Here is a 26,572-nt window from a genome sequence, read left to right as displayed (position 1 = left end):
TAGTGTCAACAAATTCTTAGGCTGTCTTTACACAAAAGAGATTTATCTAACAGATTTTTGAAGCCAAAGTAAGGAATAAATTCCAAAAGAGGAGAAATCTCAGTCTATCCTTTATGACCCGTTTACTGTTTATAGTCTGTTCCTGGTTTTGGCTTCAAAAATCTGTAAAATAATCTCTCAGTGTAAAGGCACCCTTACTGATGACAGCCAATGTAAAAAAAAAATTCTTTAAGTTTAATTTTATATTTGAAACCATTATTTTATGTGCAAAAATAACCCCACCTTGATGCTGGAATTTTCAAATCTAAAATAAATTAAAACTGTTCAGCAAAAATGTCTTCTCATACACTATCTTAAAGTTAAAGCGACTCTGTACCCCAAACCGCTTGTACCTTTGGATAGCTGCTTTTAATCCAAGATCTGTCCTGGGGTCCGTTCGGCAGGTGATCCAGTCATTGTCATAAAACATTACCTTTAAAATTGCAGCTCCGTGCCCTAATTTTGCACAACCTTTCTGTCTCTCCTCCCCGCCCTCCTCATCATTAGGAATGCTCCAGGCTGATTGCCTCCTATTCCACACCTGTGTTACCACAGCACATGGACTGGATCATTAAGGCACCTGTGCAATGTTCAAACTGAAGTAAATGTTCCAGTGGCATTCCTAATGATGAAGAGGGTGGGGTGGGGTGGAGGGACGGAGGGGTGGTGCATAGCTAGGGCACAGATACGCCCGTAGGGCACGGGGCTGCAATTTTAAAATTAATTTTTTATGACAATAACTGCATCACCTGCCGAACGGACCCCAGGACAGATCTTGGATTAAAAGCAGCTATCTGAAGCTCCAAGTGGTTTGGGGGGGGTCAGATTGTGGGTACAGAGTCACTTTAAATGACAGGCAGCAAGTATAAAAACAGAAAATTCTCTGCACCAGCACAAAGTGCCAACATTGTTCAAAGTCCTGTCTTTGCACATAAAATGCTTTTCCAAATCCTATCATATTACCGACCTGTAAGGGCCCGTTCACACTATGGAATCCGCGCAGATAACCTCCAATGGATTCCATGCGCGCTCCACATCTGTCCATCCCATAGGCTTCTTTCTATGCTCAGGCAGATTCCGCAGTCCACCCAAAGAATTAACATGTCTATTCTTTTTTAGGCGGACGGTGAAATCTGCCTGAATAGAATGGAGCCTATGGGTTATCCGCGCAGATTCCATAATGTGAACAGGCCCTGTCAGTCAGTTTACTTACAATGTTTTTACAGGTTTTCAGTAACAAATACCTCAATCGGTCTGATATGGTTCCAGCAGCCGCAGCACGTACTGGCCATGGCTGCAGCAGGAGCTGTATACCCAGAAAAAAGCACTTTAATCCCCCGGGAGCGTGATAGGCAGAGACGTGGAGTTAGTCGTCTGGGCGGCTCCCCGCCAGTGTCTAGTCACCGCTCTCTGCCTGTCTGCGCACTTAGCGGGGATGAATGACAGGCAGAGAGGTCTGTTACTGGCCTCTCTGCCTGTCAATCATCCCTAAGAGCACACTGACAGGCAGAGCGCAGTGAAGGAGCCACGGGAAGGGAGCCACCCAGATTACCACCTCCCCACCTTTGCCTGTCAAACGCCCGGGGGATTAAGGTGCTTTTTTCGGGTATACAGCTCCTGCTGCAGCCGTGGCCAGTACGTGCCGTGGCTGCTGCAGGAGCTGTACACAGCAGTTCAGGGAACCATATCAGCCCGACTGGGATGATTGTTTCCCTTTAATTAAGGTTTAATCAGTTAAGTATAAACCTTACTTCAGAACTTTGATTTTAAAGCGCAGGTCACCTGGCTCTCCATCAATATGGGGCTCACCTGGAGAAAAAAAAAAAGGGGAATGTAATAGCGGAACACAAAGGTTTAACCCCTTTATGATCAAAGGTCATTAACGCAACAATGTCCAGGTCACAATGAAGCAGCCCTCTCCTCCTCATGGCACCTAAAAGAGCCATAACAATTTTATTTTTCCACCTACAGGGCTGGTCGTTTGTGCCATGATCTATAGTTTTTAGTAGTATCATACTGGTGTAAATTAAAAAAATTTTGATAGCTTTTTATTGATTTTTTTTTTCTTATTCGTAATTTTAACCCTTAGAGGACGGTGCAATTTCAATTTTTGCGTTTTAGTTTTTTCCTCCTTGTGCTTAAAAGGTCATAGCACTTGCATTTTTTCACCTAAAAACCCACATAAGCCCTTATTTTTTGCGCCACTAATTTTACTTTGCAATGAAAGGCTGAATTTGTTCATAAAGTACACTGCGAAACCAGGAAAAAATTCAATGTGTGGTGAAATTGGGGGGGAAAAAAAAACAATGCATTTCTTTTATTTGGGGGGTATTTGCTTTTACGCTGTTTGCCCCAGGGGAAAACTGACATGTTAAATATGTTCCTCAAGTCGTTACGATTACAACGATATGTAACATGTATAACTTTTATTTTATCTGATGGCCTGTAAAAAATTCAAACCATTGTTGACAAATATATGTTCCTTAAAACCGATCTATTCCCAGGCTTATAGCGCTTTTATCCTTTGGTCTATGGGGCTGTGTGAGGTGCCATTTTTTGCGCCATGATCTGTACTTTCTATTGGTACTTTGATTGCACAAATGCGACTTTTTGATCGATTTTTATTTTAATTTTTCTGGATTTGAAGCGACAATTTTGCACTTTGGGATTTTTTTTTGCACTGGCGCAGTTTACTGTGCAAGATCAGGAATGAAATAAATTAATAGTTCGGGTAATAACGCACACGGCGATACCAAACATGTTTGTTTATTTATTTATAACATTTGAAAAGGGGGGTGATTCAAACTTTTATAAGGGGAGGGGGCTTTTTTTTTTTATTAATAAACACAATTTTTTTTTTTTTTTTTTACACTTATACTAGAAGCCCCCCTGGGGACTTCTAGTATATGCACACTGATGTCTCATTGAGATCTATGCTGTATAGATATACTGCATAGATCAATGAGATAGGCACTGGATTGCAGCCGAAAGCAATCGCGCAATCCACCCCATTAGACACCAGGGATGGCTGACAGCAAGCAATCAGATGCAGCTGTCAACTTTGACAGCTGCATCTGATTGATTACTTGATTAGCGGGCACGGCGATCGGACCGTGCCCGCTAATAGCCGCGGTCCCGGGCTACATGCGGCACCCTTAGACGATCCTGGACGTACCTGTACGCCCAGGGTCAATTAGGGGTTAAAAAAAAAAAAAAAAAAAATCAGCAAACCTGTGTTTTTTGTTTTTTTTTTCCTTTTTTCCTTTTTGCCGTTAACCATGCAGGAACATTATTATATTTTAATAGATCTGAAAATTCAGCACGCTACAATATATAATATGTTTCTTTTATTTATTTTTACATATTTTTATTTCTGGAATGGGAAAGGTGATCATTTAGAAATTTTTTTGGGGGGGTTTATTGGATTTCATTTACTGATCAATGCTGTGCTATTGCATAGCATTGATCAGTACTATCAGATCTTTTCATAGAGCCTGCCTGAGGGCCAATCCGACAAGACGGATGTATTTCTCCTCCGCCCATCAGGGAAAAGTGATTGAGATCAGTCAGTGACAAGTACTGATGCATGACCGTGGCTGCCTTTTATTAGCTCAGGGAGAAGGGACATCGATGTAAGTGGGACCGCTTACATCATAAGGACAGGTGTGACGCAGCTTTGTTTTGTAAATACTTGAAACCACTTTTAACTATGATTACTTTTCAATGAATTGTCCAATGGGTGAGAATGCTAGGTGTGATGGGAGCTTCAGTATCACACGCTGTAAACATGATTGACATTCCCCTCATTCTTTTAATCACAACCCCCTGAGCCAAGTATTTATATATTTTTGAAGTAAGGCTCCCACCCATGTGGCATGCTCACCTTCACCAATGAATGGATACTCCATACCATCTCTAACACCGGGTTCAATTTCAACTTCTAAGGTGCGTTCTTCGTTTACAAGTCTAAACACAGGAAAAAAAATACCGCTATTAAAATTTTTTAGACCGGCTACATAATTTTATAAAACTGCTTCTAAAACCGAGTTAAAATCCCTTGTAACTAATTCACATTTTCATGAACATATATTAAAAGATATGGCAACATTTTTTCCCCCAATTCAAAAAGTAATTTTATTAAAGGAGAAGTCCAGTAAAAATTTTTATTAAAGTATTGTATTGCCCCTCAAAAGTTATACAAATCACCAATATACACTTATTACGGGAAATGCTTATAAAGTGCTTTTTTTTCTGCACTTACTACTGAATCAAGGCTTCACTTCCTGGATAAAATAGTGATGTCACGACCCGACTCCCAGAGCTTTGTGGGCTGTGGCTGCTGGAGAGGATGATGGCAGGGGGACACAGGGCACTGGAGGGACACTGAGCATCCCTCTGCCATCATCCTCTCCAGCAGCCACAGCCCGCACAGCTCTGGGAGTCGGGTCGTGACATCACCATTTTATCCAGGAAGTGAAGCCTTGATGCAGTAGGAAGTGCAGGGAAAAAAAGCACTTTATATGCATTTCCCGTAAAAGTGTATATTGGGGATTTGTATAACTTTTGGGGGACGATACGATACTTTAATAAAAATTTTCACCGGACTTCTCCTTTAAATATAATATGGAATGCCATAGAAAATGCAATTGAAACATATTGGTAGGAGAAGTGAAATAGGAACAGGAACGGGTGTGTACCTCAAATATTCAGTATACATCAACATTGGGTGGCAACATTTTAACCCCTTGATGACAGGCCAATTTTCATTTTAACACTTTAAAAATTGTTCTATAATGACAGGGATTGTGGCCGTAAGTAGCCAGGACAGGGATGATGCAGGAACAGCCGCAGTGGGTTGGGGAACATGAATTTAGTTTAGTTTTTAAATTTAGTTTTTTATTTTTAAAGCATCCCGACATTTAAAGAAAAATGATGCCACGCTGGAGTAGTGATGTCACGATACCAAAACTTTTTTTTTTCAATGCTCGATACCAATTCGATACTGAATGAATTATATTAAAAAACCCACAAGAATAGAAATGTCCCTCCCCCCCCCGACTGTCAGGTCAGTACAAACCAATTTAAGTTTTATTTAGTTAGTACCACGTTTTTATGTGATACTGAACTTTGTGTTTTTTTCCGCTTGCTCTGTTTACTGTGCGTGATCAGGAAGGTGATAATTTTATAGTAAGGACAATAACACTCCAGCTATGTGGGGACAATGGGGGTTGTAGTCATGTAACACTTCAGCTACCAGGGGGACGGTGGAGGCTGTAGTCATGTAACGCACACTTCAGCTACCAGGGGGATGGTGGGGGCTGTAGTCATGTAACACACACTTCAGCTACCAGGGGGGTGGTGGGGGCTGTAGTCATGTAACACACACTTCAGCTACCAGGGGGGTGGTGGGGGCTGTAGTCATGTAGCACAGACACTTCAGTTATTGGGATGATGAGGGTTGTAGTTGCACTTTTCCTGCTTTCATGGCATGGTGACCTGGATTTGGGCGGCAGGGTTATCTGCAGGTTTATGTTTAGCGGCACAATTAGGAAACTTAAAGTATCGATACCAGGAAATCCTGGTATCGAACCGTTTTTTTGCCCTGAATATCGATAGTAGTATCGATATTTCGGTGTAACCTGCATCCCTACGCTGGAGTATTCTTTTGATCTGCGCCTAGGTAAGCACAGCCTTGAGTCTGACATACATACTTGACATTAGGGCATTCATCACACACAACTTCCTGTGTCATTTGAAAACGTCCTGGTCCTAGCTGTGTTGTTCTCATTTCTTGTCGACAGTTACATTTTCTCTTGCCTGGTGCCTGACGTGCTACAGGCTTATTTCTTACCACCTGAGGGAAGAATTAATACTGAATTTATTACATAAATAGTAACAGTAAATTGATACCTGCAGATTTTAAATTACCAGGAAAAACTGTATGGTTTGAAATGATGCTATTTCTTACATCTTGTGTTACTTTTTTTTGTATTTAGGTAAACTTTTGAACATCCTAAAATGATCTTCGGTAAATTAGGAGTGGTTAAATATTGACCACAAAAAAATCTAACTAAACAAAATTTAAAAAGAATAAATAAAAATAAAATGAGAAGTTGGAGAAATGCAAGTTCTGAAACAGATATGATATTATATCTAATAAAGGCACGAAAAAGAAGGATATCCAAGAGGGAAAAAACAAAACACACTATTGATAATCTATCCACAGGATTGACTAATTATAGTTGATTGGCGCCGTTTTCTTTGTAGAGGTGGTGTCGGGATACTCTAGCCACAGCAGCCATCTACTTTAGTAGGAGCTGAGGTTGCAGTACACCGCCGCTGCTGCTACATAAGGAATAGAGCCAACTGCTTCCGGCCCTATTCTCAGCATGGGCAGCAAACAGTTATTTGGTAGGAGTACCAGGTGTCATCACCCTGACAATCAACTATTTATAGTCTATCCTGTTAATAGGTTATTAATGTTTATTCTGGAAAACCACCTATCATCACCGCTGCAGTCAATGATTGGCTGAGCGGGCTAAATCCCACCAGTCTGTGACGTGGATCCTAGGTCATGGGACAAGTAGGCATATTGCCTTTTTCAATTTGCCCCCATCACCCATAGTGATTTTTTACCCCCACCAGACTTCTCCTTTAATGTACTTTTTTTATTCTTTAACCCCTTGCCTCTAAAGCCTGTTTTGGCCTTAATGACCAGGCTAATTTTTCAAAATCTGACCTGTCTCACTTTATGCGCTTATAGCTCAGTGATGCTTTAACGTAGGCTAGTGATTCTGAGATTGTTTTTTTCGTAACATATGGCACTTTATATTAGTGGCAAAATTTGGTCACTACTTTGTGTGTTTTTTGTGGAAAACCATCAAAATATCATGCAAAATTTGAAAATTTTGCATTTTATGAACTTCTGAAATTCTCTGCTTCTAAAAAAGGAAGTCATAGAACATAAATTAGTTGCTAAATCACATTACCAATATGTCCTCTTCATTCTGGCATAATTTGGTAAACACATTTTACTTTTTTCGGGTGTTATGGGGCTTAGAAATTTATCAGCAAATTTTCGTGAAAGTTTCCAAAACTGATTTTTTTTTTTTAGGGACCAGTTCTTTTTTAAATGAATTTAGAAGGCTTGTATCCTGAAAATCCCCATAAGTGACCCCATTTTGGAAACGACACACCTTAAAAATTAATCTAAAGGTATAATGAGCATTTTGACCCTACAGGGCTTGAGGAAAGTATTCACAATTAGGTCGTAAAAATATCGAAAATTTTAATTTTCCAATAATATATACGTTCAGATCAAAGTTTCTCATTTTCAAAAGGAACATGAGGAAAAAAAAGCATGCCAAAATTTGTAACGCAGGTTCTCCTGAGTACAACGGTACCCCATATGTGGGCATAAACCACTGTTTGGGCACACAGCGGGGCTCAGAAGGGAAGGAGTGCCAATTAGCTTTTTTAATGCAGATGTTGCTGAAGAAGTTTCTGAGCACCAGGTGCGTTTGCAGTGCCAGCAGAATAGAACCCCCTTCCCCCCCCCCCCAAAAAAAAAGTCACCCCATTTTCGAAAGTACACCCCTCAAAGAATTCATCTTTGGGTAGGATGAGCATTTTGACCCCACATGCATTAGAAGAAAGTATTCAAAATTAGACAGTAAAAATGAAAAACTCGAATTTTTCCAATAATATGTTCGTTTAGTTTGAAATTTCTCAATTTTACTAGGAACAGGGGAGAAGCTGCATGCCAAAATATGTAACACAGGTTCTCCTGAGTAGAATGGTACCCCATATGTGGGCATAAACCACTGTATGGGCACACAGCAGGCCTCAGAAGGAAGGTTCTTCAGAAGATTTTTCGGAAGAAGGTTCTGAGCGCCAGGTGCGTTTGCAGTGCCCCTGTAATGTCTGCAGAATAGAACCCCCCCCCCCAAAAAGTCACCCCATTTAGGAAAGTGCACCCCTCAAAGAATTCATCTTGGTGTGCGGTGAGCGGTTTGACCCCACAGGTATTAGAGGAAAGTATTCAAAATAGGACAGTAAAATAGATAAACTTGAATTTTTCCAATAATATGTTCATTTAGTTTAAAATTTCTCAATTTCACGAGGAATGGGAGAGAAAACGTACCCCAAAATCTGTAACGCAGCTTCTTCTAAGTAAAACGGTACCCCATATGTGGGCATAAACCACTGTATGGGCACACAGCAGGGCTCAGAAGGGAAGGAGTGCCAATTTGCTGGAGCAAAACCGCAGCTAGTAACAGTTATTAGAATAGACAAGTTACTAAAATACAATAAAAAATGAGATTCCGGGTAATCTGCAGGTGGATACAGGCAACCTGCAGTGCTTACAGACAATCTGGGGTGGTAACGGGCAACGTGGTTACGGGCAACCTGCGGAGGTTACGGATAAACTGAAGTGCTTATAGGTAATCTGGGATGGGTACATGTACTTTGGGGTGGTTACAGCAATGTGGATAGGGTCACTGGCAATTTGGGGGTGTCAGAGGCAGCGTGCAGGGGTCAGAGGCAGCGTGCGGTAGTTACGTGCAATCTGGGGGGTTACGGACAATCTGGAGGGGATCACTGGCATTTTGGAGTGGTTACGGTCAAGGTGCGCTGGTTACGGTCAAGCTGCGGTGGTTACATGTAATCTGACGTGATTACGGGCAAACTGGGGTGATTACGGACAATCTGCAGGGGGTCACTGGAAATATGGGGTGGTTACGGTCAACGTGCGGTGGTTACGGGCAATCTGGGAGTAAACCGCAATTATTACTATAATAAAAAGTGTGTTTAATTTTATTTGTATGTTTTTCACATTTACACTTTTTCACTTGTGCTTTTACTCATTCATTTTCACTATATTACTATGATTACTGTGATATTTTCTATCACAGTAATCATAGTTTAGTGAGAGACAAAATTGGTCTCTGTCACTTTAAATTTTCAGAGCTGACTGCTTCTGACGTGCATGCGCACTTCAGAAGCAGTCGGGACGTCGAGGAGGAAGGACCTCCCAGGATCAGGTGAGTACACTGGCACTTCTTATCCCCTGTCACCAATCATTTATGGTGACAGGGGATAAAAAGTGCTTCCCTGCACTGGGAACAGGCGATCAGCGGTATATAGTATATACCGCCGATCGCCTGTTCCGGGACCCCACAGGGGGGTCATCGATCACTGCCCCATGCTCTCCGCTACCTCTGGTGTCGAAGAGCATGGGGCTTTGAGCAGAGGCAGCAGGAGGATGTTGTGTGACACAGCCTCCTCCTGCTGCCCAATCTTCAATAGGGACAGAAGGGGGAGGCAGGGAAACGTCATGTTGCAGGAACTACCTGCTTTACATGACGTTTCCCAAACGTCATTTTGCGGCAAGGGGTTAAAAGGGGTAGTGTGGCGGTAAAGAATTATTCACAGACTAACACACATTACAAAGTTATACAACTTTGTAATGTATGTAATGTCTGTGAATGGCCCCCTTCCCCGTGTCCCACCACCCCCACGCGTGTACCCGGAAGTGTGGTGCGCTATACTCACCTGTCACGTGCCGACACCAGTCTCCGATCTTCAGCGAGTGACGTCTTCTATGGGCAGCCGGCGAACAGCTCCGACTGTCCCGAATGCCGGCCGCCCTCTGCAGCGTCATCCGATGCTCAACCGCGATTGGCAGAGCATAACTGTGCTCAGCCAATCGCGGCTGAGCACAGTTGTGACGCGGCGGAGGGGGGGGCGGGCAGCAGCGACTCGGCCGTCCATCCGAAGATGACGTTTGGCACAAGATGGCGGATGGCCCTCGACCAATACTTCGGGTACACGGGTGGGGGTGGTGGGACACGGGGAAGGGGGCTATTCACAGACATAACATACATTACAAAGTTGTATAACTTTGTAATGTGTGTTATTCTGTGAATAATTTCTGAGCGCCGCACTACCCCTTTAATATATGTGCAACAGTTGTTGCAGTCAAAAACAACCACATCATGTAGTCAGGATGTAGTTAGTTTGTGACTATGTTCTGTCCATTTCCTGGACATATATTTTTTTGCACAGGACTCAAACAAGTGGTCTGCCATGTTTTTGAATCCTGCCCAAACACACTATACGTTCAGGAAATAGACCGGTACAGTGTCACAAAATGACTACATCTTGCTAATTCAAATCAACAAGGCCATTAGCAACAGGTCAGGGCTAAGCTTTAGAATATTTTTTTCCTAGGTTTCTGGAATATAGGCTGGCATGGGACAGAAAACGAGGTGTGAACAAAGCCTTAAAGGAGAAGTCCGGCCAAAAGCTTTTTTTTAAAGTATGTTATTGCCAAACAAAAGTTATACAAATTACCAAAAGGGACTTACTCCAGGAAATGCACATATAGTGCTTTTTCCCTGCACTCACTACTGCAAGAAGTCTTCAATTTCTTGCAAAAATGGTGACATCACGGTGGCCAGCAGAAGGTCCCGGGGAGCTGCTGCAGACAGGAGGAGGCTTCCCCGAGCAGGGGCAAGCTGGGGGAGCTGTTTCTACTGGGCGGGTGCTCAGGGCTGCCCAAACACCAGCGATGATATTATCCCGGAAGACAGGCACAACAACTGTGCAAGGGGGAAAAAGCAGCAGCTCTTGGGCACAGTTCTGCCATCCACAGCCGAAGCAGCAGCCACTGCACAGCCCAGTCTGCACCTCAGGTTCTTATGCAGGGGGTCGTGACGTCACCATTTTTGCAAGAAATTGAAGACTTCATGCAGTGGTAAGTGCAGGGAAAAAAAGCGTTATATGTGCATTTCCCGTAATAAGTGTAAATTGGTGATTTGTATAACTTTTGTTGGGCAACAACATACTTTAAAATAGCTTTTGGTCGGACTGCTATGTCATGTTATGTCAACTTCTTTACTTTAACAACAGCTGCATAAAACAGAACATTGTGACTGCCAGGCTCTGATCCCAACATACAAGCTTTTTTTTTCACTTTTTTAAGTTTAATTGCAGTTTAGTTTTCACCATATACTGTTTGAATAAAAATCAAATACAGTGGTACCTTGGTTTAAGAGTTACTTGGATTAAGAGCGTTTTGCAAGAAGAGCCTCACAGTAACTTGGTTTAGGAGCATTGCTTTGTTTAAGAGCTCTGTGTACTGGGTGGGAGGGCGACTGGGGTAGGGGCATGGTCTGCATAGCGTGGTCTACAGCCCTGTACTCTGACCCAGGTAGTCTCACTCACCTTTCAAATCATAGCAGATCCACTTTAGGCTGAGGCTTGCATCAGGGGACAGGACTGTGTAGGTAATTCTAGAGATGAGCGAATAGTGTAATATTCGATTAGCTCCCGATATTCGACTATTTAAACGAATATCGAATCCCATTATAGTCTATGGAAGAAAAATCCTTGGGACCTGAAAATCAAGATTCGATGAATCGGAGGTCACCAAATCCAAGACAACTTTAGAAAGTGATGCAAACACCTCTGGAATTCATCTGGGAAAGCAGGGAAGCAGTATTACAGGTAACGGTATTACCGGCAATAGTAATTGCCGGCAATAATACCGCCACCTGTACTAGTTAATATTTAACCCCTTAAGGACCGGGCCTGAAATGGCCTTAAGGACCGGAGCAAATTTTATGAATATGACCAGTGTCACTTTATTCATTAATAACTTCGGGATGCTTTTACCTATCTGGCTGATTCTGAGATTGTTTTCTCGTGACATATTGTACTTCACATTTCTTGTACATTGAAGTCGATACTTTTAACGAATCTTTATGAAAAAAACCAAAATAACGTGAAAAATTTTGAAAAAATGCTTTTTTCCAACTTTAAAACTTTTCTGCTTATACAGAAAATGGTTATACCACATAAATTATATATTAAATAGCATAAGCAACATGTCTACTTTATGTTGGCGGCATTTATTAAACTATATTTCTTTTTTTTTAGACAATAGAAAGCGTAAAACATAAGCAGCAAATTTCCAAATTTTCAGTAAAATTTCAAAATCAGATATTTTTAGGGACCTGTTCAGGTTTAAAGTGTATTTGAGGGGCCTGTATGTTAGAAAGCCCCACAAAGCACCCCATTTCAGAAACTGCACCCCCCAAACTCTGCAAAAGCACATCCAGAAAGTTTTTTAACCCTTTAGGGGAGTCACAGAAATAAAAGCTAAGTGTGTAAGAAATTTGAAAATTTTAATTTTCTGTGCAGAGATTTTCTTGTGATCCAATATCTTTCATAATTGTAAACCTATTACCAGAGAAATGCACCCCAATATTGATTGCCCCGTTTCTGCAGTTTATAGAAATACCCCATATGTGGCCCTATTGCGCTATTTGACGCAACCACAAGCCTCAGATATAAGGGTGCGCCTAGTGAATTTGAACACCTCAGTTATATTTGGTCATTTATGACCGTACCACTTCAGGTTGGCAGAGGCTCTGGGGTGCCAAAACCTAAAAAACACCCCTAAAGGGACACCATTTAGAAAACTACACCCCTCAAGGAATGTAACAAGGGGTGCGGTGAGCATCTGCACCCCACAGGTGCTTCACAGATTTTCTGAACAATATGGCGTAAAAAAATAAAAATTATTTCTTTATACTGAAATGTTGTTCTAGCCTTCAATTTTTCATTTCCACAAAGGGATAAAAGGGAAAAAAAAGCATAAAACATGTAGCGCAGTTTCTCCCGAGTACAGAAATACCCCACATATTGACATAAAGTGCCAAGGGGGCGCAGGACGAGCCTCCCAAGGGAAGGAGCGCCATTTGGCCTTTGGAAGCTGAATTTCACTGGAATGGATTTCAAGGGTCATGTCGCATTTACAGAGCCCTCGTGCTGCCAAAACACTGGAAACCCCCCACAAGTGACCCCATTCTGGAAACTACACCCCTCAAGGAATCTAATAAGGGGTGCAGTGAGCATATGGACCCCACTGGTGATGGGCACAAATGTGGAATAATGTGACGTGAAAGTGAAAAATTTCATTTTTTCACTTTCAAGGCACAAATGTGGCCGTCATAAAGGGGTCCATATCCTCACTGCACCCCTTGTTAGATTCCTTGAGGGGTGTAGTTTCCAGAATGGGGTCACTTGTGGGGGGTTTCCACTGTTTTGGCAGCACGATGGCTCTGTAAATGCAACATGGTGTTCATCATCCATTCTGGCCAAATCCAACCTCCAAAATCCAAATGGCGCTCCTTCCCTTCGGAGGCTTGCCCTGCGCCCACATGGCGCTTTATGTCCACATGTGGGGTATTTACGGACTCGGGGGAAATTGCTCTACACATTTTGTGTGTTTTTTTCTCTTTTAACCCCTTGTAAAAATGAAAAATTCAAGGCTAGACCAACATTATAGTGTAAAAAAAAGTAATATTTCATTTTCACGCCACATTGTTCCACATTTGTGCCCGTCACCAGTGGGGTCCATATGCTCACTACACCCCTTGTTACATTCCTTGAGGGGTGTAGTTTCCAGAATGGGGTCACTTGTGGGGGGTTTTACTGCCTTGGCAGCACAGGGAGTTTTTAAATGCAACATGGCCCTCGAAATTCATTCTACCCAAATCCAGCCCCAAAAAGCTAAATGGCGCTCCTTCCCTTCGGAGGCTCGTCTTGCGGCTACATAGCGCCTTAAGTCCACATGTGGGCTATTTCCATACTCGGGGGAAATTTCTCTACGTGTTTTGTTTTGTTTCTTCTCTTTTAACCCCTTGTGCAAATGAGAAACCTGAAAACTAGATCAATGATGTTGTGTAAAAATTTTATTTTTTACACTTAAACATTGGCCTAGCCGTGAATTTTTCATTTTCACAAGGGTTTAAAAGAGAAAAAAACACAAAACGTGTAGAGCAGTTTGTCCCGAGTACGGAAATACCCCACATTTGCACATAAAGCGCGATGCGGCCGCAAGACGGGCCTCCGAAGGGAAGGAACGCTATTTTGATTTTGGAGGCTGGATTTGGCTGGAATAGATTTCAAGGGCAATGTCGCATTTACAAAGACCCTATGCTGCCAAGACAGTGGTAAACCCCCACAAGTGACCCCATTCTTGAAACTACACCCCTCAAGGAATATAATAAGGGGTGCAAAGAGCATATGGACCCCACTGGTGACGGGCACAAATGTGGAACAATGTGACGTGAAAGTGAAAAATTTCGTTTTTTCATTTTCACAGCACAAATGTGCCAGTCATTGAGGGGTCCATATTCTCACTGCACCCCTTATTAGATTCCTTGAGGGGTGTAGTTTCCATAATGGGGTCACTTCTGGGGGGTTTTCAATGTCTTGGCAACACAGGGCCTTTGTAAATGCGACATGGCATTCACCATCCATTCTAGCCAAATGGCGCTCCTTTCCTTCGGAGGCTTACCCTACACCCACATGGCGCTTTATGTCCACATGTGGGATATTTCCGTACTCAGGGAAAATTGTTCTACACATTTCATGTTTTTTTATCTTTTATCCCCTTGTGAAAATGAAAAAATAAAGACTAGATCAATGATTTAGTGTAAAAATTTAATTTTTTTTTACACTAAATGTTGGTCTAGCCTTGATTTTTTCATTTCCACAAGGGGTTAAAAGAGAAAATTAACACAAAACGTGTAGGGTAATTTCCCCTGAGTACGAAAATACCCCACATGTGGATATAATGTGCCATGTGGGCACAGGGCAAACCACCAAAGGGACAGAGCGGCATTTAGAGGCTGGAATGGAGGACGAAGGCCATGTCGGGTTCGCAGAGTGCCCGTGCTGCCAAAACATTGGAAACCCCCCACAAGTGACCCCATTATGGAAACTACACCCCTCAAGGAATGTAACAAGGGGTATAGTGAGCATATGGACCCCACTGGTGACAGGCACAAATGTGGAACAATGTGCTTTTAAAATGAAAAATTAAATTTTTTACACTAAAACGTTGGTGTAACTTTGAATTTTTCATGTTCACAAGGGGTTAAAAGAAAAAAATAAACGCCTAATCACATAGCGCAATTTCCCCTGATTACAAGAGTACCCCACATGGGGACACAAAGTGCAAAGTAACCGCACGGAAAGCCTCCAAAGGGAAGGAGCGCAATTTGGATTTTGGAAGCTGGATTTGGCCAGAATGGAGGACGAAGGGCTCTCAGAGCCCCCGTGCTGCCAAAACAGAGGAAACCCCCCACAAGTGACCCCAACGAACTCAGGAATCTGTGGTTCGTACGGGGTAGGGTCACTTGGGGGGGCTTGTGGGGCTTCCTGGGGCAGCGCCTTGGGGGCTTGTCATCACTAAATGGTGATGACGATGAGGAAGAAGAGGAAGGAAGAGGGAACGAGGGATCTTCCTCTTCTCCCTCACTGGTTGTCTCAGTATCGGAGGCAATCCAGGCAAATGCCTCCTCTGCCGAGAACAACCTGTGGCCATTTTGTTTTTTTTCTTTAGGATGCCTTCACACACACCGGATACGCACACTGCAGATCCAGCGTCAGTGCATCCCTATGATTGACATCCCTCTGCCTATATGTAAGTTAACGCCCGCTGGCCGGAGCATACTTTGCCTCCTCCCCGCTCCGGCTTGCTTCGGGGCTCCCGGCGTCTGCTCATCCCGCGCAGCCAATCAGTGAGCTCCGCCGCAGCCACTGATTGGCTGAGCGGGATGTCCTGCTGAGAACCCCCGAAGCAAACCAGAGCGGGGAGGAGGTGCTGTATGCTCCGGCCATCGGGGGGGTTAACTTACATACACGCAGCGGGATGTCATTCCTGCTGCGTGTATGTATTCTCAGTGATGCACTGGCGCTGGATCCGCAGCGGATTTTGCTGCGAATCTGCAGCGTGAAATCCCCTGCGGATCCAGTGTGTGTGAAGGCATCCTTAGAGGGGTGTGTAAGTGTTATGCTTTTACACGTGTAAGTGTTAGTGTTTTATGTACTGTTTTTACATTTTATTCATGTGATTTTTAAGAGGGGAGGGTGGCAGCGAAAAGGGTAAGAGGAGAGGGTGGCAGGGGAGGGGAGAGGGGCGGCAGGACGGAGGGGAAAGCAGAGAGGGTAGGAGGAGAGGGTGGCAGGGGAGAGAGGGTAAGAGGGGAGGGTGGCAGCGGAGAGGGTAAGAGGAGAGAGTGGCAGGGGAGGGGAGAGGGTAGGAGGAGAGGGTGGCAGGGGAGGGGCGGCAGGACAGAGGGGAGAGGGTAAGAGTAGAGGGGCGGCAGGACAGAGGGGAGAGGGTAAGAGTAGAGGGGCGGCAGGACAGAGGGGAGAGGGTAAGAGGAGAGGGGCAGCAGGGGAGAGAGGGTAAGAGGGGAGGGTGGCAGCAGAGAGGGTAAGAGGACAGGGTGGCAGGGGAGGGGAGAGGGGCGGCAGGACGGAGGGGAGAGCAGAGAGGGTAGGAGGAGAGGGTGGCAGGGGAGAGAGGGTAAGACAGGAGGGTGGCAGCGGAGAGGGTAAAAGGGGCAGCAGGACGGAGGAGAGAGGGTAAGAGGAAAGGGTGGCAGGGGAGAGAGGGTAAGAGGGGAGGGTGGCAGGACGGAGGGGAGAGGGTAAGAGGAGAGGGTGGGAGGAGAGTGGGGGTGGCAGAACGGAGGGGGGGTGGGCTGGCAGGACAGAGGGGGGGCTGGCAGGACGGAGGGGGGTGGCAGGACGGAAGGGGGTGGCAGGACGGAAGGGGGGCTAACAGTACGGATGGGGCTGGCAGGACTGAGGGGGGCTGGCAGGACTGAGGGGGGCTGGCAGGATGGAGGGGGGGCTGGCAGGATGGAGGGGGGGGCTGGCAGGATGGAGGGGGGGTGGCAGGATGGAGGGGGGGCTGACAGTATGGAAGGGGGTGGCAGGACTGAGGGGGGCTGGAAGGATGGAGGGGGCTGGAAGGATGGAGGGGGCTGGAAGGATGGAGGGGGCTGGAAGGATGGAGGGGGCTGGCAGGACTGAGGGGGGGCTGGCAGGACTGAGGGTGGTGTCAGGACGGAGGGGGGTGTCAGGACGGAGGGGGGGCTGGCAGTACGGCGGGGGTGGCAGGACTAAGGGGGGCTGGCAGGACAGAGGAGGGGGTGCTGGCAGGACAGGGGGGGCTTGCAGGACAGGGGGGGCTTGCAAGACAGGGGGGTGCTGGCAGGACAGGGGGGGCTTGCAGGACAGGGGGGTGCTGGCAGGACAGGGGGGGCTTGCAGGACAGGGGGGGTGCTGGCAGGACAGGGGGGGTGCTGGCAGGACAGGGGGGGTGCTGGCAGGACAGGGGGGGCTGGCAGCACAGGGGGGGCTGGCAGCACAGGGGGGGCTGGCAGGACAGGGGGGCTGGCAGGACAGGGGGGGCTGGCAGGACAGGGGGGGGGCTGGCAGGACAGGGGAGGGGGGGGGCTGGCAGGACAGGGGAGGGGGGGGAGTCTGGAGCTGGACAGGGGGAGGGGGGGAGTCTGGAGCTGGACAGGGGGAGGGGGGGGAGTCTGGAGCTGGACAGGGGGAGGGGGGGGAGTCTGGAGCTGGACAGGGGGGAGCTGGCAGAGGACACCGGAGGAGGAGGTATCCGGGGGGGGGGGGGGTTGCGGAGGGGGATTGGGGGAGGCATGCAGCACAGGGGAAGGAGGAAGCACCCGATGCGGTCCTGGAGTGTGCCGGGTGCCTCCTCCCCCCAAGCTGCTTCCTCCTCCGGTAACAGGGAGATAGATGATCATCTCCCTGTTACCGGAGGAGGAGGCAGCACGGGGGGAGGAGGCGCCCGGCACACTCCAGGACCGCATCGGGCGCCGGGCACAGGACTCACCACCCCCATCATCACCTTCTCTGCTGCACATTCTTAGCAAGCAGAGAAGGTGATGATGGGGGTAGTAGTGTGGATCGCCCGTAATTGGCCGGCTGGCGGCAGCCGGCCAATCACGGGCGATCGGGGGGCCGGATCTAAGGGCAGGTGATGCCCAGGCACTGCTGTGGTTGGTGCTGTCTCGGACAGCACCAATCACAGCTCTGTGCCGGGGTCCGGTCCCGGAAATACAGCAAATCGCTGTGATTGGCAGATGACAAGTCATCTGCCAATCACAGCGATCGTCGTCACGGGGGGCAGGGAAATTGCCCCCTATGTGTCACATGAAGATGGCTGCTGATAGAATCAGCAGCCATCTTTACCGGAGCGCCGCGCGATTTCGCGCGGCGCCCGTTTAAAGGGCTGACGTACCGGTACGTCATGGGTCCTTAAGTGACAGTGATCCATGACGTGCCGGTACGTCATGGGTCCTTAAGAGGTTAATTAATAAGGCACATTTTTGTTCTAATAAAGCTATTTTCGGTGTACAATAGCATAATTAAAATGAATACATGCTTTTTCAATTAAATATACTGTAAATAAATATATACACATACATTTATTTATATATTTATTTTTTTTATTAACAGTATATTTAATTGCAAAAGCATTGATTTGTTTTAATTAAGCTATTGTACAACGAAAATAGCTTTCTTATCCCGAAAATTTGCTTTATTAAATATTAACTATTAAAGGGAGCGGCATTAATGCCGGCAATTACTATTGACGGTAATACCGTTCCCTGTAATACTGCTTTCCCAGGGAGCATAAACTTTATTAAAACAGCTAAACAATTGTTTAGCTGTTTTAGTAAAGTTAATTTAGATTCGAATATTCAATCGACCTCGAATCTTTCAAATAGTGCAGTATTCTATCAAATAGCTATTCGATCAAATACTATTCGCTCATCTCTAGTTATAGCTGTAACCCCTCTCTCCCAAGAGAGTGCTGCTATACTGTGCCCATATCTACCCTGCTTATTCCTCCCCACAGTCTCTGTCAGTTCTTGTGCTTCCAATCCTCTCCATTCCTGCTATAACGTGCCTGCACTCCCACTCAGCTACACACACTGCTGCTATAATCTGCCTGCACTTACAGTAACACTGGTGTATAGGAAAGTTTCTGCCACTGTTCTCCTGCACAGCTTTGTGATTCTCACTTCCTGATTGGTCCATGCTTAACACGCCCCGTTCCCATTGCTGTCATGTGACCACACAGACCTCTGACAGCAGCCCTGCATCTCTATTATAACCTGTTGTACTATGTTACTGCATTATGGGGATCTGCAGTTCCATCCTTTATCTACAATCCGCTGCAGTTTTTTCAGGTTTATGCACTTACTATACTTCACATGCTGATGGCTATACTGTACAACTTATAATATGACATTCAGCTGCTTCTCATTGTTTGTTTCATCTGTTCTAAATGTTATTCAGAATTTTTAAAAAATCATTATTTTTGGGGTGTGGAACCAATTGTCTGCATTTTAATGAGTAATGGAACAAATTATGCTCGTAATCCAAGGCACCACGGTATTGAGTTGTCCAGTTAAAGGAGAACTCCGAATATTGTTGAGGAATCGGATTCCACTAAAGGACTTATTTCCTGTTTATACCGCCACATTATCTCCAAGTATTTAGATAGGTACCCACTTACATTGAGGGAAAAATGGGAGGCGGATGTTGGCCCTATAGAGGAAGGTCAATGGAAAGAAATACTGGAAATGACGCCTAAGCTGTCCCTGGGGGAGCATCACCGACTCTCGCACCTATACCTCTTGCACAGAGTGTATCGCACGCCACAATTCCTCTTCCGTATTAATGTCAGGGATACGCCCATGTGTCCCAGGTGCCATGTCCATGAAGGGGGTCTTTTACATATGTTTTGGCGATGCCCCAAGCTATTCCGATATTGGGGAGGGGTGGCTTCGGCCATACATAAAGCCTATTCAGTAGACTTACAACAATCTCCGCTGGTGTATATATTGGGCTATGTGGAGGATTTGGCATTGAATGTGGGGGAACAGACTGCAGTAGCTCGCATCCTGTTTATGGCACGTAAGCTTATTGCCCAACACTGGCTTGATGGGGCCCCTCCCTCGGTATCGGAATTTGTGAAAAAAGTTAACTGGTTAATTGGCATAGAAAAATACGCATATGAGAAGCGAAAAGCTAGTAAAAAGTTTGATAAGATTTGGGGTAGGTGGATGGCTGTACCTGAGCTGGCGTCCCCTGGGTCCCGCACGTAGGTTACATTGAATCGCGCGTAGATGGGAGAAGTGGTATATATCGCTGTCATGTATTCACCACCGGTCAGTGGGCGTTCTGTACATTTGTGTTCAGAGACTTTTATACCTGTTTTCTTTTTGAACTACAGCTCAAGAACATTCACGGTGTGCATGGGCACATAAGGTTCTCGGAAAGTTGCACTTGGTTTATGTTTACATAATGTGTGGAATTGGACGGTTTTGGGGGGTGGGAGGGAAGTGTGGGGGTTGGGGGGGGGGGAGGGAGGGGGTGATTGGAGGGTATACCCTCCAGGGTTTTTTGTGATTGTATGGGATAAATTCTGTATTGTGAAAAAGTTTTTTTTTCAATAAAAAATTATTCTGATTTAAAAAAAAAAAAAAAAGGAGAACTCCGGCCAAAATCTATTTTTTAATATGTTAGTACATAAGCAAAGTTAGCCAAATTCCTAATTTACACTAATTATGGGAAATGCACATATAATGCTATTTCCCTCAATTTAGTAGTTCAGGCAGGCTTCAATTTCTATAATAAAAAAAAAAAAAAAAAAAAAAAAAAGTGATGTCACAACTCAGGTGTAATTACATGAAGTGTCCAGCAGGGGGCGCAGTATATGCAGACATTATATAGTAAAAATAGCAGAGGCCATTCCTGTGCTTTAATCACAAAATTCAGCTACTGTAGCTCCCTCCCAACCTGACAGGAACCCTATAGTGCAAAAATAATTGTTCCCTGCCCCCCCCCCCCCCCCCCACACACACACACACACACACACACACACACACAAAGACCCCCAACCGCATCATAAGTACCAGCACGTCCTCTGAGCAGCGTGTCCCCACTGCAGTAATTGATCATGTTTGGCGGGAGAGGTGCAGCGGGGACAGCAACAGAGGGCCATTTACCCTGCTACACAGATCAGGCAGCCCAGTAGCTGAATTTATTTTTTTAAGCCTGCCTGAACTACTAAATTGAGGGAAATAGCACTATATGTACATTTCCCATAATTAGCGTAAATTAGGAATTTGTCTAACTTTACTTATGTAATAACATATTAAATAACATATTTTGGCCCGAGTTCACCTTTAACTACCCATCGGTTTTCATTTTTCTCATGAACGTTTAAAGTAAGCAGAAGGAAAAAATACCTCTACAAAATTTCCAGAATAAACTTCTTCCAAAGTCACTTCCAGATCAATTATTATGTCACTACCGCGAGGGACATTTCTGTCTTGTTGACGTGGATTACCTCCAAACATGAATCCAAAATCTCCAAAGAAACTAAGAAAATGTAAAATAAAGACTTAACATCTGCAAATTGCAGTTATGTAAATGAAATCTGAATTACAGAAATAACAATCATCACTAGTGTAAAACAGAGAGGGTGAGATGGAAAAGACATTTTTCATTCAAAGATTCTCTTCTTAAAATATGGGTTTTATTACTTGATTGACACACACTTAGAGCCGGAGTTATGGCTTTTGAACTCTGGTACTGAATCATAACAAAGCAACCATATGATTTACCCCCTGAAAGGAATCCTATTGCATTACATTAGCTTTGGGGATGTAAAATTATTCTTTAGGAGTTACGGTTTGTATAGGGAGATAAAAACTCCACCAGCACTTTTAAATGCTTTAAGAATATATATTCCATAAAATGAAGTTGTGATTCCAATATAGTCAATGTGATATAAAAGCACTAATATAAAAGTAATACTGTTGCACACTACATTATGTGTCATCACAAAACGGGCAGCATAGTACAAAAACAGGTCCAGTGCACCAACAGCGCAAATGATACAAAAAAAAGTGTGCCATTGGGCTAAAAGCAGCTATCCAAGTATATAGGGGTCTGCTGTATTCCCGAGTCAGTGCTCCCCTTGCATGTCAGCAGTGATTAATGGGCTACCACCAAGCATACAAAATAGAAAGTGTAAAGAAGAAGAGTCTATTTGTCTATAAATACTCACTGAGAGAATATGTCACCATGAGAACTATGGTGGCCATCTTTAAGACCTTCTTCACCATATGCATCATATTGTTTTCTTTTGTCTTCATCAGATAGCACCTAAATGCAGAAGCTATGCTTAAAATTACTATTGCATTTTATTTTATATACATTGGAATGATTGAACAGGCATGGTTAGAGAGGCCTTCAGACTTTCTATTAGAACCATTTTTTAAGTTGGCAGGCTTGCTAACCACAGCCTGTATATGCTGCAGGCAATGCTTAGCAACAGAAGATACAACAAGCGGAAGCCAAATAACCGCTCTCATAAAGACTGGCCAGGTTAACACGTACTGAAAGTCTTATCATACATATAACTACAGTGCACATACTCACCGCTGCCTCCTCACCACTGCTCTGAATTAGCCTATGATGCACTGTACAATGTGTACAAGCCATCTCAGCCAATTATAAGCCTAAGTGATGATGTACACTTCTTGCTTGTGAACACTAAGGCCAATAAACAGCTACATCATCCTGTGCACAGTGAACGGTGGCAACACAGAGGTGTTCCATAAACTAGTATAGAACGGCCTAGCATAGAACACCTAGGCCTTTAACCATAACAAGGGAGCATCCCCTTTGCCTTCAAACCCCACCCAATCTGGAGACAAGAGTGGTGCAAAAGTGGCCATGTTTTTGTAACACTGGATAACCCTTTTAAATAAGTTCAAGGGAGGTCTGAAAGCTTTTCTTGAAAAACATAAATATTGCAAGTTATGGCCACTAGATTACATGTCATAGAATGTTAATCCAGGGACTTATTCTGATTGCCATTTTGGAATCGGGAAGGAATTTTTCTCCCTCTGATGGGGCAATTGGCATCTGCCTCGGACCTGTACCCACATGTGCCTTCCTCTGGATCAACACAGTAGGGTTTTTGTAGGTTGAAATTGATGGACTCTTGTCTTTTTTCAACCTTATTAACAATGTTGCTATAATGGCACGGGACTAGAAGCAAGTGGAAGGGTGAGTATTATACTGTCCTGCCATTCTTAGCAAAACAGTATGTGAAAATTATATTTATACCCCATTTTGAAATAAAGTTCATGGCCACCTGAGTATTCAGAGAAACATACAGACAACCAAATATTAAAATCCCTATATCTTGGAAATGGGGGGTGAGGAACTCAATTGTTTTTAAACTGACACTGCAGAAAGTGGTTTTCTGACATGTAACGCTGGTGGCCTATCCACAGCATAGGTAACCGATATATGGTTGATAAGCTATTAACACCTGGTATCCCTGCCATTCAGTTGTTGCAGGCAGGTCTGTTCATTGTGTAGTGGTGGCACTCCAGTAATCCAGTGCCACCACTACACAATAAACAGAGCTAACTGCTTCCAGCCATTCATTGTGGATGCGCCAGAGCCATAGTTCTGCTTAACAGTTGATCAGTGTGGACGCAGGATGTCAGCACACAGACATATGCAATCAGACATTGATGGCCAAACGTGTATAGGCCTACACTGTTAGGCCCAGAAACCCCTTTTACGGTATGTCCAGTTTTCTAAAAAATAAAATGTACTGTATTAGAATATTAGAATTACATCATATGCAATGTGTAATCATCTGTCATCACTTGGTAGCAATGCACAGGGAAGCATACTATGCCTAACGAAAAGACTACAGCTTAGATCCTTTCCATTTTTTCACTGACCTCATAAGCAGCACCTAAATCCTGAAATTTTTCTTGTGCTTGTGGATCATCTGGATTTCGGTCTGGGTGCAACTGCAATGCTAATTTTCTATAGGCCTTTTTTATTTCCTTTACAGTAGCACTGCGTGAAACCCCAAGGATTTTATAGAAATCACGTCTGAAAAAAAAAAAAAGAACACCAATGTTACAACCAATAATGGCAACATATTCCAGTCATTGCATACATTTATATTCATAACTCCAATAGCGGGTGGTAATAGGACACCAGCAGGCTGAATTTTTTTTTTAGACTTTTTAGTTTTCTGTGGCTCAGAGAGAGAATTAATGGAGCAGCAGAGTACTTCTGTGCGACCCAATGCTGTTGGAGGTGCTGAAGTGGCAGTTTTGTGGTCCTTCCCAGCAAAACTGTGCCCACTCCCCCCACCCCATTGTCACCGACTTGTTTGACTGCACTTAGTTCCCCTTATGCCCCTATTCCACAGGTCGTTTAGAGGAGCAAACGAGCGCTCTCATCGCTCGTTTGCTCCTCGTTCCCCGCTCGCTGATGCCGCTATTCAACGCGGCTGCAGCAAGTGGGTGACTGCGGGAGGGGGCGGCGGGGAGCTGCCCGGGGGATCGCTGATCGTCCGGGCAGCCCATAGGATACAGCAGCGTCTGCTGCCGATGCTCCTATTCAACGGAGCGACGGCAGCAGATCGCTGCTATATCAGTCGCTTGTTTTTTAACATGTTGAAAAACAAGCGACTGCAACGATCAGCTGACATGAACGATGTCGGCTGATCGTTGCACTCTATTCCACCGGACGATTATCGTCCGTAGCGGCCGATATCGGCCGAATACAAACGATGATCGTTCCGTGGAATAGGGCCTTTAGGGCCCTATTCCACCGGACGATTATCGTTCAGATTAACGAAGTTAACGATTAACGACCGAACGAGAAATCGTTGATCGCTTTATAAGACCTGGACCTATTTTTATCGTTGCTCGTTCGCAAAACGTTCGCAAATCGTTCGCATTGAATAAGACATCGTTCGGTCATTTGCAATAGATACGAACGCAATAGCGAATAAATAGCCAAGAAGAAACGATCGTAATTACGATCATAAGTAACGATTATCATTCCATGGAAATGAGTGATTGTTTTCAGGTCTTTCGCAATAGCGGTCGTTTGAGATCGTTAATCGTTAACGATTACGCAAACGATAATCGTCCGGTGGAATAGGGCCCTTACATATCAGCTCTATATCTACCTTTACAGATAGCTGTGACTAGTCATGGGCGGCTCCTCACCCATACGACTAGTTGCCGCCCCTCTACCTGCCTTGCACGGCATAATAAAACTTTTTTCACCTTTATAAAGCTACTGCTGCGGCTGGTATGCTATGCGAGCTGAACAGTAGATCTATACTGTGCTGCAGAGAACCATATCAGCACAATCGTGCTGACTGCTTTCCTTTAAACAAACATGAACTACACTAAGGGTGGGTTCACACGTACCAGATCACAGCCGATTTCACGCAGCAAAATCCGCTGTGATTCCCAGTATTCCCAGTTTGTATAGGTTCACACACTTGCAGTAGGATCTTCATTCTGCTGTGAGTACGTAAAGTCTCATTCCCCTTAACCCACCCCAGGGGGACATTGCACTGATGAGCGGGACACCAGGGAGCAGGGAGCTACAGAAGCAGGACGGAGCACGGATGGGTAAAGTATTCACCAGGCCGCAGCGGGTAAGGGAGACAGGGTTTACTTAGGGTACTATTACACCAACAGATCTGATGAAAGATTATCTGCCAAAGATTTGAAGCCAAACCCAGGAGTGGATTTGAAAAGAGGAGAAATCCAGTCTTTCCTTTATGACCTGTTCTCTGATTATAGTCTGTTCCTGGGTTTGGCTTCAAATCTTTGGCAGATAATCTTTCGTCAGATCTGTTGGTGTAATAGTACCCTTACTCTCAGCAGAATGAAAAATCTGTTGCGAGTACATGCACCCATATGCAGCATGAAATCCATTGCGATTCCGGTATATGGGATCCCAGCCTAACTGTGCAAAACAGTCAGACACAGAACAGGAGAGAGGATACTGCATATTACTAGGCTGGCTGCACATGCTGCACCTATACATCAGCAAAATGTCACAATTGGCTGCCGACATATACACACACAGATAGACACAGGCCCCATTCACCTCAATGGCTTACATTTAAATTGCTAGTGACAACATCTGGGTCATTTCCTGAACGTCTACCTGTTCTGATCCCAAGTCTGGTGCACTGAGGCCAAGTAAGCCTGGGATCACACCTCCTCCTTGTTGGAAATCAATGTATTGGCATGTTCAGATCGTCAGTGCCAAATATCAACTCCGGAGAGAGCCTGTGACACAGTGTGAACCTAGCCTAACCTGCTGGGACCCTATAACACATAGAGAGGGATAGTCCTTACCCAGCGACCACCATTCCCAGCACATAGACAAGCAGGACACACAGGCTGCTCAGCGGTAAAGGGCCGATCTTCATGGCTCCTATAGGAATATCACTCCGGCTGTCACCTCTGCTATCACCACATAAACGCCTAGCTCCAGCCGTCCGGCTCTCAGCTGCATACAGACCTCGCTACTTCCTATACACCATGCATTGAGGCAGCTACAGCCAATCACAAAGTACAACGTCGGCTCCAGCGCCGCGACATCAGCCAATCAGCGTTTTCCTGCTGTCACTTCCGGGTTCGCTCGTCCAATGGTAGGAGAAGACATGGCACATTGCTGTGCTCACTTGCCTGACCAATGCCCTGCCTGCCGGACGCGGACGGGCTTCAGTTCCTCATTGGTCGCGCTGTGTTTGAACTTCCGC

General features: G+C 44.9%; 1 protein-coding gene across 1 annotated transcript in view; it reads right to left on the bottom strand.

The window, feature by feature from the left end:
• The window catches only part of DNAJB11 (DnaJ heat shock protein family (Hsp40) member B11), a 34,618-nt gene extending 8,253 nt beyond the window's left edge, over positions 1-26,365 (bottom strand). Inside the window, exons 1-7 of the mRNA XM_069985342.1 lie at positions 26,166-26,365; positions 23,724-23,880; positions 22,025-22,122; positions 21,201-21,333; positions 5,751-5,893; positions 3,923-4,005; positions 1,791-1,848 (exon numbers count right to left, since the gene is read on the bottom strand). Coding sequence (XP_069841443.1) covers positions 1,791-1,848; positions 3,923-4,005; positions 5,751-5,893; positions 21,201-21,333; positions 22,025-22,122; positions 23,724-23,880; positions 26,166-26,239 — 746 coding nt within the window. The 5' untranslated portion in view covers positions 26,240-26,365. The remainder of the gene's footprint in view (positions 1-1,790; positions 1,849-3,922; positions 4,006-5,750; positions 5,894-21,200; positions 21,334-22,024; positions 22,123-23,723; positions 23,881-26,165) is intronic.
• Positions 26,366-26,572: the final 207 nt, after the last annotated feature.

This window comes from Dendropsophus ebraccatus, chromosome 9 (assembly GCF_027789765.1).
Source record: "Dendropsophus ebraccatus isolate aDenEbr1 chromosome 9, aDenEbr1.pat, whole genome shotgun sequence".
Lineage (NCBI taxonomy): Eukaryota > Metazoa > Chordata > Amphibia > Anura > Hylidae > Dendropsophus > Dendropsophus ebraccatus.
The sequence above is the reverse complement of the archived record's forward strand: the minus strand, read 5'-3'. Positions and strand labels throughout refer to the sequence as shown.